The sequence below is a fragment of the Canis aureus genome, chromosome 6 (assembly GCF_053574225.1).
Source record: "Canis aureus isolate CA01 chromosome 6, VMU_Caureus_v.1.0, whole genome shotgun sequence".
Lineage (NCBI taxonomy): Eukaryota > Metazoa > Chordata > Mammalia > Carnivora > Canidae > Canis > Canis aureus.
In genome coordinates this window covers 49,847,079-49,864,108 of record NC_135616.1, presented here as the reverse complement: position 1 = coordinate 49,864,108, position 17,030 = coordinate 49,847,079, and the positions used below count along the sequence as shown (strand labels likewise).

Sequence of the window (17,030 nt, the reverse complement as noted above, 5' to 3'; positions counted from 1 at the left end):
GGATGTCCCTAACTATGCTGTTCCTGAGGTTCTGCTGGATTGGTGGGCTGGGTAGGCTACCGTCCTTACCCCTTACCCCCATGCCCTATATCTTTGCCCTGTTTGAAAGAGAATGGGCTAAGAATGATGGGCTGGCACAGGGAAATGTGAAGGTTTGCTCAAATGCACAGTCCTGATTCTGGACACAAGAAATCAAGACTCAGCCTGAGCCCAGGGATGCAATCAAATAACATAGGTAAATGTCAAGGTAATTTTCCAGAAATAATTCAGCAGAAATGTCCTAAGGGATTTGAGGAACATGGTGAATCAGGGGCAGAAACAAGGGGTAAGACCACAGTATCACAGTGGGTGCTACCCCCCACCCACGACCTTATGGGTTCTTCTCTTTTCCAGGCATTGGGGTAAGTTTTGGTTCTTTTTTTTTTTTTTTTTTGCTTACTCTTTCCTTTAGGTCCAAAAAGATTAAAGAAAAAGTGAGAGAATTTAATGGATACCATTTTCTCCCATCACAAAAATTCCCTTGTGCTACTTCTTTAGAGTCAATGCCTCCCTTAACCTCATCCCTTGCCAATCACTGATCTGCTTTCTGTCCTTACAGTGTGGCTTGTCCCAGAATGTTATATAAATTGAATCATATCACAGCCTTTGGGACTTGGCTTATTTCACTTAGCAAAATGCATCTACAAGTCATCTATTCTTTTGCATTAATCAATAATTTATTGCTGAAAAATATTCCATATTTTAGGCACCTCGGGCTATTGTTTCCATTGCTGTCACATTGCCTTGAGTCATGTCTGGGTATTCCAGAGGGGGGAAAAATGATATTGACATTGCTGATTTGGTTGTACTTTGAATTCTCTCTTCCTCAATCTGTCTGCTACTATTTACTTTTCAAAATCTTCAAACAGTTGCTGTATCCTTCTGTTCAGGTTTTATAAAGGCAGTCCATGGGAGAGTGGAGGGTGTGTCTGCCATCTTAGCCAGGACTGGAACCTCTGTTCTACTGTCTTTTTGCTTTTAAATGTCTGAAGTCAATGTGTTTCCTGATTCTTATAAGTGACCTATTTTATCTTTATTAAAACCCATAGGATCTTTTGGTTCACGGTGTTTAGAAACTTCCCAATGATGTTCATTGGTTATTTTCATCCATTGTTCTGGGAATGGATACCATTTTTGAGTGCCTTCTATGAATTTAATCCTGATGAAATTCTCACACAGTAGGTATTATTATTCCACTTTAAAATTAGGAAATTGGGGAACGTGGGTGGCTCAGTGGTTGAGAGTCTGCCTTTTGCTCAGGTCATGATCCTGGGGTTCTGGGATTGAGTCCCACATCAGGCTCCCCGCAGGAAGTCTGCTTCTCTCTGTGTCTCTCAAGAATAAATTAAATTAAATTAAAAAAATAAAAATAAAAAGAGTAAATTGTGGCCCAGATAACCTAATGAAATTCTCCAATCCAATAAATAAAAGGCAGGATGCAAACATAGGGCAATCCTGCTCAAAGTCCAATCTGCTCCTCACCACAATATACCATTTAGATTAGACAGAGGAGGTAAGTTGATTGGTGGATCCCCAAGCCAAACATAGACTTCAACTCGGAAAAGTACTTAAAAAATACTTGTTGAAAGCATGGATTGATGAATAGAGAGATGAATGGATGGACTGAGTTGAGTTGTACTGAGTCTGGCTGAACTGCATGGAGCTACCTTGAGCAAAGATAAGTTTAGTTGAACTGATTAACAGAACAATTTTCCCATCGTAGAAATCCACACGAGAGTCCTCCCTTGGGAGAATGGTGTGCTCAGGGCTAGTCAAGCTATGGAGAAAAAAAAATCTTTGGCAAAAGAAAGGAGCCTATGACTCTACCCCGAATGTGGCTAGACTTGTCAATGCAGCAAAAGGGACAGCACAATGTGGCATTATTGTTGGTAGTTCCTGATGGATTTCCAAGAAAAGTCGTGTTGGATTCCCATTCTAGCATCAAGTACTCCTCTAATATTCTAAGTACTCAAGAAGATGCATTTTTATATAAGTATGACTGGGAAGTGGGGGTGGATTCAGGGTGAAGCGTACAGGATAGTATCCTTGCTTATTAGAATCAGTGAGGTCTCATTATTTGGAGGGTAGTAGTAAAGAGTGAACGCTTGGCAGGCATGGGCATGAGCTCTGTAAAGGCACACCTAAGGTCATTTTATTTACTTCTGTATCGCCAGCACATGGAAAGTGATCGGCCAACTAAGAATAGACCAAATGGATGGTGGGCAGACAGATGGGTAGAGGGACGAACAGACAGACAGATGGAAGAATGCATGGGATTTGCTGGGTATTGGGCAAGGTGTCCACATATCACCTTGAGGAGCAAACCCAATGGTCTTCAGGGCCCTGCCATCTCTGGCTGCTTTCTCCTCTCCAGCCTCAGCTCACACTGGCTTCCCTCTGGCTCACTCCTCACACTAATCTTCTTTTGGCTTTCCATCCTCACCAAGCTTCCTTTTGCCCTGGGACTTTCCAGAAGCCCATTTCCACCGCCTACATGCTCAGTGCTTCCCCCCTTACCTATCTTGCACATCTTAGTCCAATCATCACTCCTCTGGTCTCTACCTCTCTCATTGCACGAAGTACCTTTCCTTTATGGTGCTGCTATCAGGTGCAATTTTACTTTTATTTGTGAAATCATTTGATAAATCCCTGTTTCCTTTACTAAATCATACCCTCTATGAGGCAGGCACCATGACTGGTACTTTGATGACTGTGTTCCCAGCACCTAATACAATGTCTGGCACAGACTAAATGCGTAGAAGGGATTTTCTGATTCACAGACTGAACTAGTCCTCAGTATAGTACCATATTTATGGTGATGTAGCAGTTTCAACAATTAGCAACAGGCACTTATCAAGTATTCACTACTTGCTCAACATTTTACTGGGATACCAGTAGCAAGCTCAGAAGGAAAACCAAGGTTCTAACTATGTTCTGTTCATGCTCATTCTCTGCCCTTGTGAGGCCACATTACATACGATCTTGGAGGCCAATGTTGACAGTTTGCAATTTTTTCCTAGGGTGGATTAAAGGTGGCCCGGATCTATGACACTCCTCACACCTCCTTTGAATCTGGGTGGTCTCTGTGACCGCTTTTACCAACAGAATATGGTAGAAGTGACACTATAGCATTGTCTGGCCCCAGTCTTAAAGGCAGCTTCTCCTTCCTGGCTCTCTTTGGAAGCCCTGAGCTGTCATGTGAGAAGACCACCAAGCTGAAAAAGCCAATGGTCAGCAGTTCATGCTGAGCTTCCAGCCACATGGATGAGTCACTTACACCCCCACCTGTCAAGCCACCACAGCCGACTCTACACAGACAAGCTGCCCAGTAGGCTTCTGTCCAAATTCCTAGCCCACCAAAAGGGGAGCAAAATAAAATCATTGTCTTAAGTCATTATGTTTTGGGGTAAATTTGTTAAGCAGCAACAGATAACAGGAGCTGTGTTATTCCAAGGGCTAAGAAGTGAGATTTGAGAAAATGCTAAGGCATCTTCTCCCTAATAGTGAACGTAGAACCTAATAAATATCATTGAATGACCTGGAATTGTTGCAGTTGGGAAGTAACAACAAAGTAACACCAATATGAGAGCAAGCCCCACCACCACACCAGACCCTGTGGACGTTTGGGTCCAGGTTTCAGGGCGGTCTCAGTATTAAAATAGCAACATTCCATAAAACTAAAGTCAGAACCTCAAATTTTATATACATATGAGTGATATCCTTGTAAATAAACAATATTTATTAAGGGGGTTTATTCCTTCATTAATAAACAATTATTTATACCATTATTTTTTATTTATACTATTATTTGTAAAATAATCATTTTGTTTATTAAGGGTCAATATTATGTAAAATGAGGTTAGGGGTGGAAACCAAAGCAAAACTCTGACCAGGTAAATAGTGGAGAATCACTACGTAGGGATGAGAAGGGCTTTCTCCTGGCACAGCTTCTCATTTCTCCCACGGGTAGGTTTTCTCTGTTTCTCTGTAGGCTTCCACAGCTGTGCACTTGGAGGCAGCCTTCTCACATCCATAATCAGTATTCCCAACAATGGGCATGAACTGGAAAGGGGCAGAGAAGGAGCCCTCACCTGTCAGGTGTGAAGAAAGGTTTGGGAAGAATTCACCTGGCCGTGCCACCTGGATTCCTTCCTGGAGCCATTGACAAGCCTATTATCATGACATTTTCCCTAAACAACACTGATTTCAGGTGGTGTGGATTTGTTCTCACGTGACAAATATAGGGACCTGAGAATCTGTCCTAAATATACCTAATCTCTGAGGCTGTGAGTTCGATAGGGGAGAATTTGAAATTCAAATTTGAAAATAGAAATGATGGAGAAATATCCTTCTTCTTAGGGGTTGTCAAGATTGAACTTTTTCTCCTTCTTCTTTTCTTCTTTTTTAAAAGATTTTATTTATTTATTCATGAGAGATACAGAGAGGCAGAGACACAGGTAGAGGGAGAAGCAGGAGCCCAGAATCCCGGGATCACAACCTGAGCCAAAGGCAGATGCTCACCACTGAGTCACCCAAGCACCCAAGATTGAACTTCTTCTAATGAGTCAGTGAGTAGGACACCCTTGAAGACTCTACCCAGTACATTTTTCAGAAGTTGGAGATTTTGTGATTGAGAAAAGAGGGGTGTGAAGAACAGATTCTCTCCCCAGCCCCACAATGTGTCTCTTCCTAGCTGCTGATGCAACCATGTGAACAATAGTAAAGTGAGCTCAGCATTATGTAGTGTTGAGTATAGGATGTAAACTATGAGTCAACTGCTAAAAGAAAAGGAAATGTAAACCTAACAGTCCTAAATTGTTTTGCCACGGAGGCAGTTTACCATGTCAGATGTGGGGGTGGGACCCAAAAGGACCCAAGTGGAGAACAAAGTTTAGGCATCAAGGAGCGGTTCCTTTGTTTTCCAGGGAGAAGCAGGACTGCAGGGAAAGAAAGGAGGAAGGAGAGCGAGACCTGAACAATTGTCCCTGTTTATATTTGCAAGGTCAGTGAGACAGTGGCCCTAGAGGTTTTGATTTATGACCATGTCCATGCCTACCCCCCGCAGACCTGAGACAGAATGAAATGACACCCAGACCCTGATTGGAAAGCGGCAAGGGCTGGCTGCTCAAAAAGACAGGCAGGGAAGGAGAGAATCTAGGATCGATACACACCTCATCACAGGATCACCAAGCAGCAGCTAAAAAGCCTTGAGGGTGATTTGAAAGAGAAACAATAAAGCAGAGTTTGATGGACTTCCTAACCAAGAGCGGGAGACTGGTGCCGTTTTCTTTAAACCCATGTTTTACAAAATTGCGGACTGTGGCCCGTTAGTGTATCATAAAATCAATTCAATGGGTCCTGCCCAGCATCTGGAGAAGGAAGGAGGGAGAGAGAAAGAGAGAAAAAGAGTACACAGCACTATCCGTTTTAAGGTAAATATAATCTTGTAAAATCTACTTTTTTATTTATACAGACCTGAATGTATGTTCTGAGTTGAGAAGTAAGTGGCACATCCTACCGTGGATTACAGTCACTGAAGTTTAAAAGCCACTGCTTTAAACCAATTGCCATGCTGTCAAGGCACAGAAGTCCTTCAACCCAGACCCCCTCCTGCCAGCTGATCACGTCATTTCAAGGAGTCCCTTGGAAATGAAATGGAGGCAGAGGCCCAGGAGGGGGTGTCTATCTTGATTTGGCTTTTGCAAAAAAGGAACAGATTTCTGAGTTTCTTCTAAGTGTTCATTCGCTTCAGAGAAAGTGACCACATGGGCAAAGTTCAGGTTCCAAAGAAAGAGAGAAGTCAGTAAACAAAAGCAAATTGATTTATAGCAAGCTGCTTCTGGCAGGCCTTGTGGAAGCCGGAAAAGTCTTCACGGAAAAAGAAATACAAAAGAGAAAGGGTAGCTAGGAATAGCCAGTTCCCAAGGACACTCCACGCCCCGATTGCCTGTCCCACCTGCCCCTACCAGCCACAGAGACCTCACTGTAAAGGAACTTGGCTGAAGGTGGAGGGGAAGATGCCTTCATGACAGGCAGCCTGAGCAGATGACCAAGGAGTTCTAGAAACTTCAAAGGCTTAAGAATTCCAGATCTGAAAAGCCAAAGCCAGAAATGAACTTTAACTTGGAAAGAAATCAAGGCAAAACAGAAAAAACATTCTCCAAATCAGAGCAAGAGAAGGATAAAGGAGTCTGGTCCTTCATTTGGAATGGAAGAGAAAACTGGTGATTGCTGAAGAGGAAGAGGAGAGGCAGAGGGGGGCTCCGGAGCCCCTGCAGTATGGGAGGGCTTGGGGGGCTATAGCGTCCTCGGTTCACCGCACAAGCACACTGATTTCTTAGCCTGTGCTCGTCTGGATGACTGGCAAGGTCTGATGGAGATCACAGAGACAGGCAAACCCCGCCAACTTGCCCCCCTGGACAGGAGGTTTTAAATTTTAGTGTTAACTCATAAATTACCTAGGGAAATTAGTCTCATGGGGAGATGGAATAATCTCTTGCCAAAGGCTTTCTTCCAGAAAGAATGCTTCACAGACATGGGTTTGAATTTAAGGCATTTGAGGTCAGTGCCTAAGCCAGACAAAAATGAAGATCTGACGCCTCTATCCACTGCCTCTCCCTCTTTCTCAGATTCTTGATTCACCCCAGGAGGCGATTTACTGGTGAGGTTGGAGATGTTAAGACGCCCTGCCAGGGCAGCAAGCTGACTTCATCCCGCAGCTAGCTCTGATTGATCAGCCGTGGCTTCTAGTCTACAGCACGGGGTAGACTTTGCAAGGCCCTATCCTGGTTGCACAGCAGAGTCCAGTTATGTCTCCCCGGGGCTGGATCTAGGGCTGTAGTAAGTTGAATGGTGGTATCCCAAAAAGGTAGGTCTCCCAGAACCTGTGAATGTAATTTTATTTGGAAAAAGGATGACAGTAGATATAATTCGGTAAAGGATCTTGAGATGAGATCATTGTGGATTAGGATGGGCCCTAAGACCGATGGCAAATGTCCTTAAAAAGGGCACACAGAGAAAGAGAAGACAGAAGAAGATGGAGGCAGAGGTTGGAGGGACAGAGCCACAGCCAAGAAACTGTTGGAGCCGCCAGAAGCTGGAGAGGCCAGGAAGTCCTCCTAGAGCCTTCAGAGGGAGGGTGGTGCTGCCAACACCTTGATTTCAGACTTCTGGCCTCTAAAACTATGGGAGAATATGTCTTTTGTTATTGTTGTTGTTTTAAAGATTTATTTATTTATTTATTTATTTATTTATTTATTTATTTATTTATTTATTTATGAGAGACACAGAGAGGCAGAGACATAGGCAGAAGGAGTAGCATGCTCCCCACTGAGCAGGGAGCTTGATGCAGTATTGGATTCCAGGACCCCAGGATCGTAACCTGAGCAGAAGACAGACACTCACCCACTGAACCACCCAGGCACCCCTATGGGAGAATATATGCTGTTTATAGGCAACTCAGTTTGTGGTAATTTGGTAGAGTAGCCTTAGGAAACCAGGTGGGTGGGGTATCTGCTGACTCTGTATATTTAATTTTAAAAAGGCTCAAGCTTTTAACTACAGAGATAAAACAAGAAGGATGGAATTTCAAGCACAAATTAAGTACAGGAGGGACTGTGCTGGCTGGAGACCAACAGCAATGGTGATGATCAGTTGCTCAGAATACAGTATTTGCTTAGAGCAGAATGAGAGAAACATGGTATTTTATTTAACTAGAACATGTAGGTCTCTGGTTAAATAAAAATTTCTTGACATCATGAGTTACTGTCAGATATCTTTCACTGGAAGGAACAGGAAAGAGAATCACCATATTTCAATACCTAATATGATACATGTTTACACATGTTATATACATGTTATAATAATATATGTTACATATCTTATATATTATAAACAGCATATGTTATATTATATTGTTTAATTTCTACCACTGGGTAAACTATTCCAATTTTATAACTTGAACAAGCTCTCATGGCTAGTAAGTGGTAGAGCAGAGCTTAGTAAGTGGTACAGCAGAGCTGACTTCAATTTTGGCCTCAGTTATACTATTTAAGTTTTTTTTTTAAGATTTTATTTACTCATTTATTCATGAGAGACACAGAGAGGGAGAGAGAGAGAGAGGCAGAGACACAGGCAGAGGGAGAAGCAGGCTCCACGCAGGGAGCCTGACATGGGACTTGATCCTGGGTCTCCAGGATCACGCCCTTGGGCCAAAGGTGGCGCTAAGCCTCTGAGCCACCAGGCTGCCCTTGAAGTTCTTTCCATAGCATCGCACTGCCTCCTAGAAGAGACTGTTATTTCCCCTCTCATAGCTTTAAAAAAAAAAAAAAACGCAAAAGAAGCACAGCTTTTTGAGGTATAATTATTATATAAGCATCACATATTTAATGTGTACAGAGTGGTTAACATTTGACACATGTATATACCTGTGAAACCATCACCACAATCAAGACTGTGAACCTCCCTATGCTCCTCCGAAGTTCCCTTGTGCCCCATCGTAAGCCCCCCTCTCCGCGCCCCCAGCCCCGGGCTCCCCAGGCAACCACTGATTTGCTTTCTAACACTATAGAGAGTCATTTGCATTTCCTGGATTTTTAATATAAATTGAATCATATGGTATGTACTCTTTTATGTCTGACTGCTTTCATTTAGCATAAGAGATTCATCTGTGTTGTCGTACGAATCAATACTTCATTCCTTTTTTCTGCTGAATAGTATTCTGGGGTATAAATTTACCACAGTACACTGTATTTATCCATCCACTGGTTGATGGACGTTTGGCTTGTCTAAGCTATTGCAAATAAAGTTGCTCTGAACATTCATGTACAAGTCTTGGTATGGATGTAGGCTTTCATTTCTCTTGAGTAAATACCCAGGAGTAGAATGAGTAGATCATATAGGTGTAGGTGTACATTTAAGCAGGTGTATGGTCAACTTTTTAAAAAAAGTTTATAAAATGGTTGTACCATTTTACATTTCCACCAATAGCGGGCTTGTTTCAGGTACTCCACATTCTCACTGATATTTGGTATGGTCAGGCTTTTTAACTTTAGGTATTCTATGGGTGTGTAATTGTATCCCACTGTGGTTTTAATTTGCATTCCCCTCAAAATTGAGCATTTTGGATCTTTTCATGTGCTTATTTGCCAGCCACATACCTTCTCTGGTGAAGTATCTGTTCAAATCTTTTGTTCATTTTTAAAATTGGTTGTTTGTTTCTTTTTTACTGGGTTTTGAGGAGTTTTAAAAAATATCTTCTGGGTACAAGCGCTTTATCAGATATGTGATTTGTGAATTTTTCTTCTAGACTGTGGATTGCCTTTTCATTTTTTTAAATTTTTATTTATTTATGATAGTCACACACACACAGAGAGAGAGAGAGAGAGGCGCAGAGAGAGAAGCAGGCTCCATGCACCGGGAGCCTGACGTGTGATTCGATCCCGGGTCTCTAGGATCGCGCCCTGGGCCAAAGGCAGGCGCTTAACCGCTGCACCACCCAGGGATCCCTGCCTTTTCATTTTTAAAGATACTATGGATTCATTCATCTGTGGTGGTTTAGGCCTGGGTCTGTAGTGCAGACTGAATGATAACTCAAAAGCCAGTGCAGCTGTAATAGTTTATACCTGAAGTTTAACTATGATGATTATTATGGGAAGGTTTTATGATGATTATTGCAGGAAGGGATAGCCCACCAAGTGTCACTGTGTGCTTGCCTCCCTTGAAAATCTCTGAAGGGGGCTAGCTAATTTGGGATCAGCTTCAAAAACCAATTGTTAAGGAGCCTATACAAACCAAGAAGAGCATCAAAACCAACAGGATTCAGCAGGAGAAAATTTGGCTCTGTATGTGGGGCCATGCAAAAGCTCAGCCCATTCCACATGTAAGTGGGGCTTTCAGGTTGAGCCTGATTTTTCCCAGGAGTGAGACTGGCAGCTGGATGGGCTAAAGATTGAGTATCACTGGAACTGCTCAATTACAAACAACTGCTTCTATTCTGTATGTGGCAAGCTAACTTTCTCTGAAACTGTGAAACCACCAGAATTGGCCTTCCCTGTCTCCTACCTCCCCTTGCAATGAGTGACCCACTTCTCACCTGCGCATCCAGTGCTCACTGCCTTTCCCAACCAATAATCTGAGAAACTCAATCACACCAACGTGATACACACTTAAACATGTTTATTCCCTAAGGCAGCATTTAAAAACATATATACCCAACTTTATTTATCCAGCCTACTGTTAATTGGACAGTTTATCAACTTGCTTACACATTTATACCCTTAATGACTGTTAGCTAATAAAACATTCCTTGACTTCTCTTCTGATGCACAAATGTACTTATTTCTGTTAAGTATGTATCAGGAATGAGCCTGCTGGGTTACAGGACAGGCATATGTTGAGCTTTAGTAGTTACTATGAAAGAGTTTTCCAAGTGGTTGTACTAATTTACACTCTCCCCGGCTATGAATGGAGTTCTGATTGTTTTACATCCTCATTTATAGTTGCTATCATTGGGTTTTAATTTTAGATGGCCTAGTGAATATGCAGTAGTATTGAGTTGTGGTTTTAGTCAGAATTTCAATTATATATTTATGCTTTTATTGATTTCTAGCTTCAATCTTCCAAAGTAAAAGAATATATTTTATATGACTTCAAGCATGAAAAATTTGTTGATACATGTATGGCCAGAATATGATCTATTTTGATAAATGTTCCATGTGCATGCGATAAGAATATGTATCCTAAACTTATTGGGTACATGTTCTATAAGTGCCAACTAGGTAAACATTGCTTATTGTTTTGCTCAAACTTCTCATATTCTTTTTAGAAAATATTTACTCATTTTAGAGAGAGAGACTATGTGTGTGTGAATGTGGAGGGACGGGCAGAGAAGGGAGAGAAGCAGGTTTCTTGCTGAGCATGGAGCCCCATGCGGGGCTCAAGCTCATGACCCTGAGATCATGACCTGAGTGGAAATCAAGAGTCAGATGCTTACCTGATTGAGCCACCAGGCTCTTCCTTCCTATATTCTTAATGATTTTTTGTTTGTCTCATACCATTGGTTGCTGAGATTGTTTTTTAAAAATTTTATGTTTGACTAAGATTGCGGATTTTATTTTTTTCTTTAGTTCTGTCAATTTTTTGCTTTGCACATTTTAAGACTACATTATTAGATCTCAGAAATTTTATTTATTTGTTTAGAAAAGATGTATGTATTATTTGAGAGAGAGAGGGAGAGAAAGAGCATGAGCAGAATGGGGGGAAGAGGCAGAGGGAGGGGGGAGAGAGAATCTCAAGCAGACTCCTTGCTGAGCTGAAATCAATGGTTGGAGGTTTAACTGACTGAGCCACCCACGTGCCCCAGATCATAGAAATTTTAAATGATTACATTTTCCTGGTGAACCACACCTTTGATCACTGTGAAACATCCTTCTTCGTCTCTGGTAATGCCTGTCTTAAATTCTTCCTTGTCTGAAATCAACAAATACCTTTAATCAGTGTCTGTGATTGTGGCAGTTTGTATTTCCCCAAAACGGCCCTGCTATTTCCCATCCCACTTCTCTTCAGTGTGACGCTGGTACTCCTGTAATGCTGGCGGAATTTATGTTGCCTCCTTTTGAACCTCTGGGGTCCTGTACATGACCCCTGAGGCTAGGTCATGAAACTCAGTGCATGTTTGCCTTGTTCTCTTGGATGCTAACCCTTGGCATTTGGCTACCAGGCTATGAGAAAGCCCGAACTGGCCCATGTGGAGAGCCCATAGGAAAAGACCACGTTAGGTGCTCTAGCCAACAGCCTGGCTAAGGGCTGGAAATGAAGTGTCATACTTGTGAAGAAGCCACTAAGCTACCAGCCCTCAGTTGTTGAGTCATCCTTCTTCTTAAGTCCTCCTGGGCCGAAAGTCTTTCCAGCTGGGGCCCTAGACATCTTAGAGTAAAGATGTGCCACACTTCTGTACCTTGTGAGGTTCCTGATTGTGAACACGAAACAGTGGTTGTTTTATGCCACTAAGTTTTGAAGATACAAGATCAACTGTAATTGGAACAGTGTAGTAGAGGTTTTCTAGTCCTTGTTAATCTTTGTATATCTCTCTTTTTTTTAAAAATTTGAAGTAGGATCCATACCCCGTGTGGGGCTGGAATTCATGACCCTAAGATCAGGAGCTGTCCACTACACTGACGGAGCCAGTCGGGTGCCCCTCATATATCTCTATTTCTTAAGGTGTGTCTCTTGTAAACAGCATGTAGGCTTTTTAAAAAACACTAACTCTGACAATTGGAGTATTAGCTTAATATTTTTTTAAGATTTTATTTATTCATGAGAGGTACAGAGCAAGAAGCAGACACATAGGCCAAAGGAGAAGCAGGCTCCCTGTTGGTGAGCCCAAAGCAGGACTTGATCCCAGGACCCCGGGATCACACCCTCCGCCAAAGGCAGATGCTCAACCACTGAGCCACCCAGACATCCCAGTTTAATACTTTTAATTGGAGTATTTTTATTATGATTTTATTATGCTTTAAATTGGAGTATTTCATTTTTATTAGGTTTAAAGTAATTATTTCCACACTTGGGTTTAAATCTACCATCCTACTCCTCTCTTATCATTTGTTATGCTTCCTCTGTACTCTTTTTCTCTTCTTACTTGCCTTCTTTTGGGTTGATCATATTTTAGCTTTGCATCCTCCCCTCATTTGCTTGTTAGTTATACCTTATGTTGTAGAACTTCTAACAATTATGCTATAAATGCACAACACACCTCCTGGACTTCCCATTCACATTTAAAGTTTCAGATACCTTCTGCAGATAATAGCTTAAGCTTAGATAGTAAAGTATGCAGACAAGGAGGCAAAGAAAGAAATCAAGACAGAAAAATTGTATCTAAGAAAGAACTTCATGTGTGGTTTCTGACACGTGAGGTTGTCTGGTCTATATCCATCAGAAACCTATTAAGTTTTTTTTTTAATGTATATTTTTCTGTTGGAGTTCGATTTGCCAACATATAGCATAAGACCCAGTGCTCCTCCCATCAAGTGCCCCCCTCAGTGCCCGTCACCCAGTCACCCCATCCCCCCGCCCACCTCCCCTTCCACTACCCCTTGTTCGTTTCCCAGAGTTAGGAGTCTCTCATGGTTTGTCACCCTCTCTAATTTTTCCTACTCATTTTATCTCCTTTCCCCTATAATCCCTTTCACTATTTTTTATATTCCCCGTATGAGTGAACCTATATAATGATTGTCCTTCTCTGATTGACTTTCTTCACTCAGCATAATACCCTCCAGTTCCATCCACATTGAAGCAAATGGTAGGTATTCATCGAGAAACCTATTAAGTTTTTGAAGGGATCCTATTTTCAAAGAATCCAGTGTCCTTAAAAAGCCTTTGGCTGCTTTCAGCCTTAAACAACCCTCGGGCCCCCAAATTTCCATAAGCAGGACTAGTCTATGAAAGCTATATAGCCTTTAAGGAAAACACACTCTCTAACCTCAGATCAGATGTGGCTCTAGAGGATAACAGACAAGGAAAAAGGCCCAGAGGGTGGAGCTAGAGGCCACCGAGAACAGCACTAGGGAATGCAGCCCTGAGAGTCAAATCAAGGTTAAATCTAGGAGATCTTCCCGCCTCTCAGGCAAACATGCTCATTAATTATATGGGCTGATGACTGCTATGCCTCCCACTCCTCCTTTTATCAACTGGGAGCTTGTTTTGCAGACAACCAGGTGCTGCACTCTGACCTGGGCAAGAGGATGCATACCCTCCAGAGAACCTAGCGTTTTTTTTTTTTTTCTTTCAAGTTTCCTTTTTTTTTTTTTTTAAAGATTTGATTTATTTATTCATGAGAGGCACAGAGAGACAGAGGCAGAGATACAAGCAGAAGGAGAAGCAGGATCCCTGAGGGGCGCCCAATGTGGGACTCGATCCCGGGACTCTGTGTTCACACCCTGAGCGGAAGGCAGACTCTCAACTGCTAAGTCACCCAGGCGTCCCTCTTTCAAGTTTTAATTTAAATTCCAGTTAGTTTACATACAGAGAACCTAGCCTTTGAACTGCATGTAGCAGTTGGTAAACTGCTTTTGGGATTGTCTCCCTTGGGAGTTTCATGAGTGGGGGGAAAAGGTAGCATGAATATTAACTGTCCACAGAGGAATACTGTGGCTGAGACTGCTATGTATTAGCAAACCCATTTCCTCTTTCCTGGACTCATGGACCTCATTTCCCACCCTCCCTTATAAGAAAGCATGGCTTTGCTGAGTTCTAGCCAATGGAAAATGAGCGGAAGACAAATAGCCATTTTCAGGCCTGGCCCATAAAAACCTCCCGAGAGATTCTTTATTCTCTTCCCATTTTGTCTTGATGCTGATGAGCACAGTAACTTTAGCAGCCTGCCTTAAAATGGAAGATCTACAGGACAGAAGGAGTCTCAGTTCCTGGATTACTGCTCAGATACCTGTTTTGGCATTTATTTGAGTGAGAAAAAAAATACCCATTTGCTAAAGCAGCTAGCATTACGCTAACTACTACACAAAGCCATCCATCACCTACCTCGATCACACACAAAACTATCTCTGCCTTGCCTGGTAGTGTAGAGAGGGGAGGGATCCATTTTAGAAACTCTATCCTGATAGGTTTTCTGAGTGGGAATATAATGCTGAATTTTAAAGGAAAAATCTCCAACATTTGGACAAAGTGTCCTGGCCAATGAGTGATGAATTTCATTCCATTGGGGAAGCCTTTCAAGCTCTGAGAAGCAAGAGCCAGCAAGACCCCAGAAGGACTTCAGAAAAGTGAAGTCAAACAGAAATCATAGATATTTTGAAGTAAAGTTATCTTAAGTTATCTTAGTTGGGTCTTTCCTTCCTTTTTTTTTTTTTTTTATACATAAGGAGACATAGGCTCAAGAATTAAAGGGATTCTTCACATAAATTTGGTGACAGAACTAATATTAGAAGTCATGTCCTCTACTTTGATTTATGGCAGAAGAAAATAGATAGACACACATCCCTATTGCTTCAGCAGGCAAGTAAGCATTTCTTTGATGTCTCATGGTTTTTCTTACAATTTCATGCAAATTTTCCAATCTACCTCATAATACACCCTCAATAACGTTATGTAAAGAAGAATTTTAAATTATGTGTCATATAATAAAGAGGACTTTCCAGGAAGACACACCGTGTTGATCGACCCCCTGGGCACATTGTCAGTTACCTTCAGGTTTGCACGTATCTCAGTTTGAAAGACACAGCTTGATCACAGATGCAGAATTATCTTAGTACTAGGGCCTGATCTTATGCCTCTTCCTGTCCTGATGCCTCCCATGCAGTCTGTGGTCTAGCATCCCCATATTCAGCCTCAATCCTAGTGAATCAAGCATCACTCTCCAGGTAGACCTATCAGGTTCTGGTCCAGCATCACTTCCTCCAGGAAGCTTCCTATGGACCCATCCAAGTCCAACTTTCCCTGGCCCACCCTGCACTAGACCTGAGACATACTGATTCTAGCACTTACAATGCCACATCACAATGTAGTCTGTCTGCTTATTTGCCTCTTCCAGCAAGTATGACACATAAAAAATAATCAATAATATTTGTTAAATGAATGAACTTAACATGGTGACTGTAGGCTCCCTGGGGCCCATATCTCATCCTGCTCCCCAGCCCACTCCTGCTGTGGCTGCAGGGGTAGGGAGCACAACAAGTATACACTTACTGGCTGGGGGAGGGGCTCCGGAGGTACTGGGCCTGCACAGCCCTCACATCGGCTTCATCCTCTTCACTTGGGACTACCTGCTCCTCCTCTGGGTCCCCACTGGTCGCCATGACAGCCTGCAGTCCCTGTAAGTTTGGCATGAGAAAGGTGGTTAGGAAATTAGCTTCTGGAGGTTTTGTGGGGAGAAGGGGTATATTAGTGATGTCAGGGGGGAAGGTCACCACATGCTACTACTTTGGTGGGGAAAGGAACCACGGGGGAAAAACCCAGTCTAACTTGGACCAGCTACTGTTAACCAGGATGCCAAGACTCACACCTCAGCCATATAAACTGTCCACCTTAGAGTCACATTATTTAAGAAATGAAAACTTGGCTCCTTCCTCAGATTCCAGTAAGGAAGCAGAGAGGGGACCGGGGTCCTGGGTTTACATTAATATAGCTAAACTAGTTGGAAAGCACAGAATTCCCTAGATCAGAAAGGTCTTTATTGAAACTCCTAGGTGTACTCACACATATGCACACGTGGGGACACATATATAAGCACACACCCCACCTGCACACAGAAATACACCTTTCCCTCTGTTGGGGGGAGGTGCAGCTGGCCTTCTTCAGTATCTCTAACCAAGGCCACAGGAGTCATTGCCTTTGACTCAGGCACCATCCCACAGCCTATTAAAGAACATGAAATCCCTCAGGAGCTGGTCCCACACATGGTTGGGCCCTGACCACTCGAGGCAGCCCGCCCTTCTACTTATAAGTCTTGGGTTCACAGGACAAAATGAAGGGAAAAGCACACTCACCACTGGCTTGCCTGTACCTCCACACCAAAGGGCAGTCACCCAAGGACTCAGGGACCCGGATAAAATGGTCAAAAGTTCTGACTAGTGAGAGGGAACAACCTCTCTCCTCTCTTCAGTGCTTCTTCTCTGAGGGGCAGGACAGCTGTTAACAGGAAATCTTAGCTACCTTCTAAATTTAGTCTCTGGCCCCATAGCCTGGCAGATCTCTAGGAGGAAGGAATGCAGTCTCAGGACCCAGACCTGAAAGCAGGCCCCACTTAACTCTTTCCCTCCTGGCAGATTCTCTGGACGCTGGACACTGACCAAGGAGCAAAGTTAGGAGGTCACATTCCATTGATGGAGAGACCTAAAGAAAAGGGTTTTGAGGGGCTTGCTCTCTATACTCTCCTGCCTAAGGCTACCTATTCAAAGTCTTTCCAGAAGATGATCTGATACCAAAAATCTAGAAGAATGAAACAAACTATATCTCAGCCCCATGTCAGTCTAGAG

General features: G+C 42.7%; 1 protein-coding gene across 1 annotated transcript in view; it reads right to left on the bottom strand.

The window, feature by feature from the left end:
- STYXL2 (serine/threonine/tyrosine interacting like 2) overlaps positions 1 to 16,696 on the bottom strand; it is a 30,685-nt gene extending 13,989 nt beyond the window's left edge. The window contains exons 1-2 of the mRNA XM_077901516.1: positions 16,542 to 16,696; positions 15,742 to 15,866 (exon numbers count right to left, since the gene is read on the bottom strand). Of these exons, the coding sequence (XP_077757642.1) occupies positions 15,742 to 15,851 (110 nt within the window). The 5' untranslated portion in view covers positions 15,852 to 15,866; positions 16,542 to 16,696. The remainder of the gene's footprint in view (positions 1 to 15,741; positions 15,867 to 16,541) is intronic.
- Between the last annotated feature and the right edge of the window lie 334 nt (positions 16,697 to 17,030).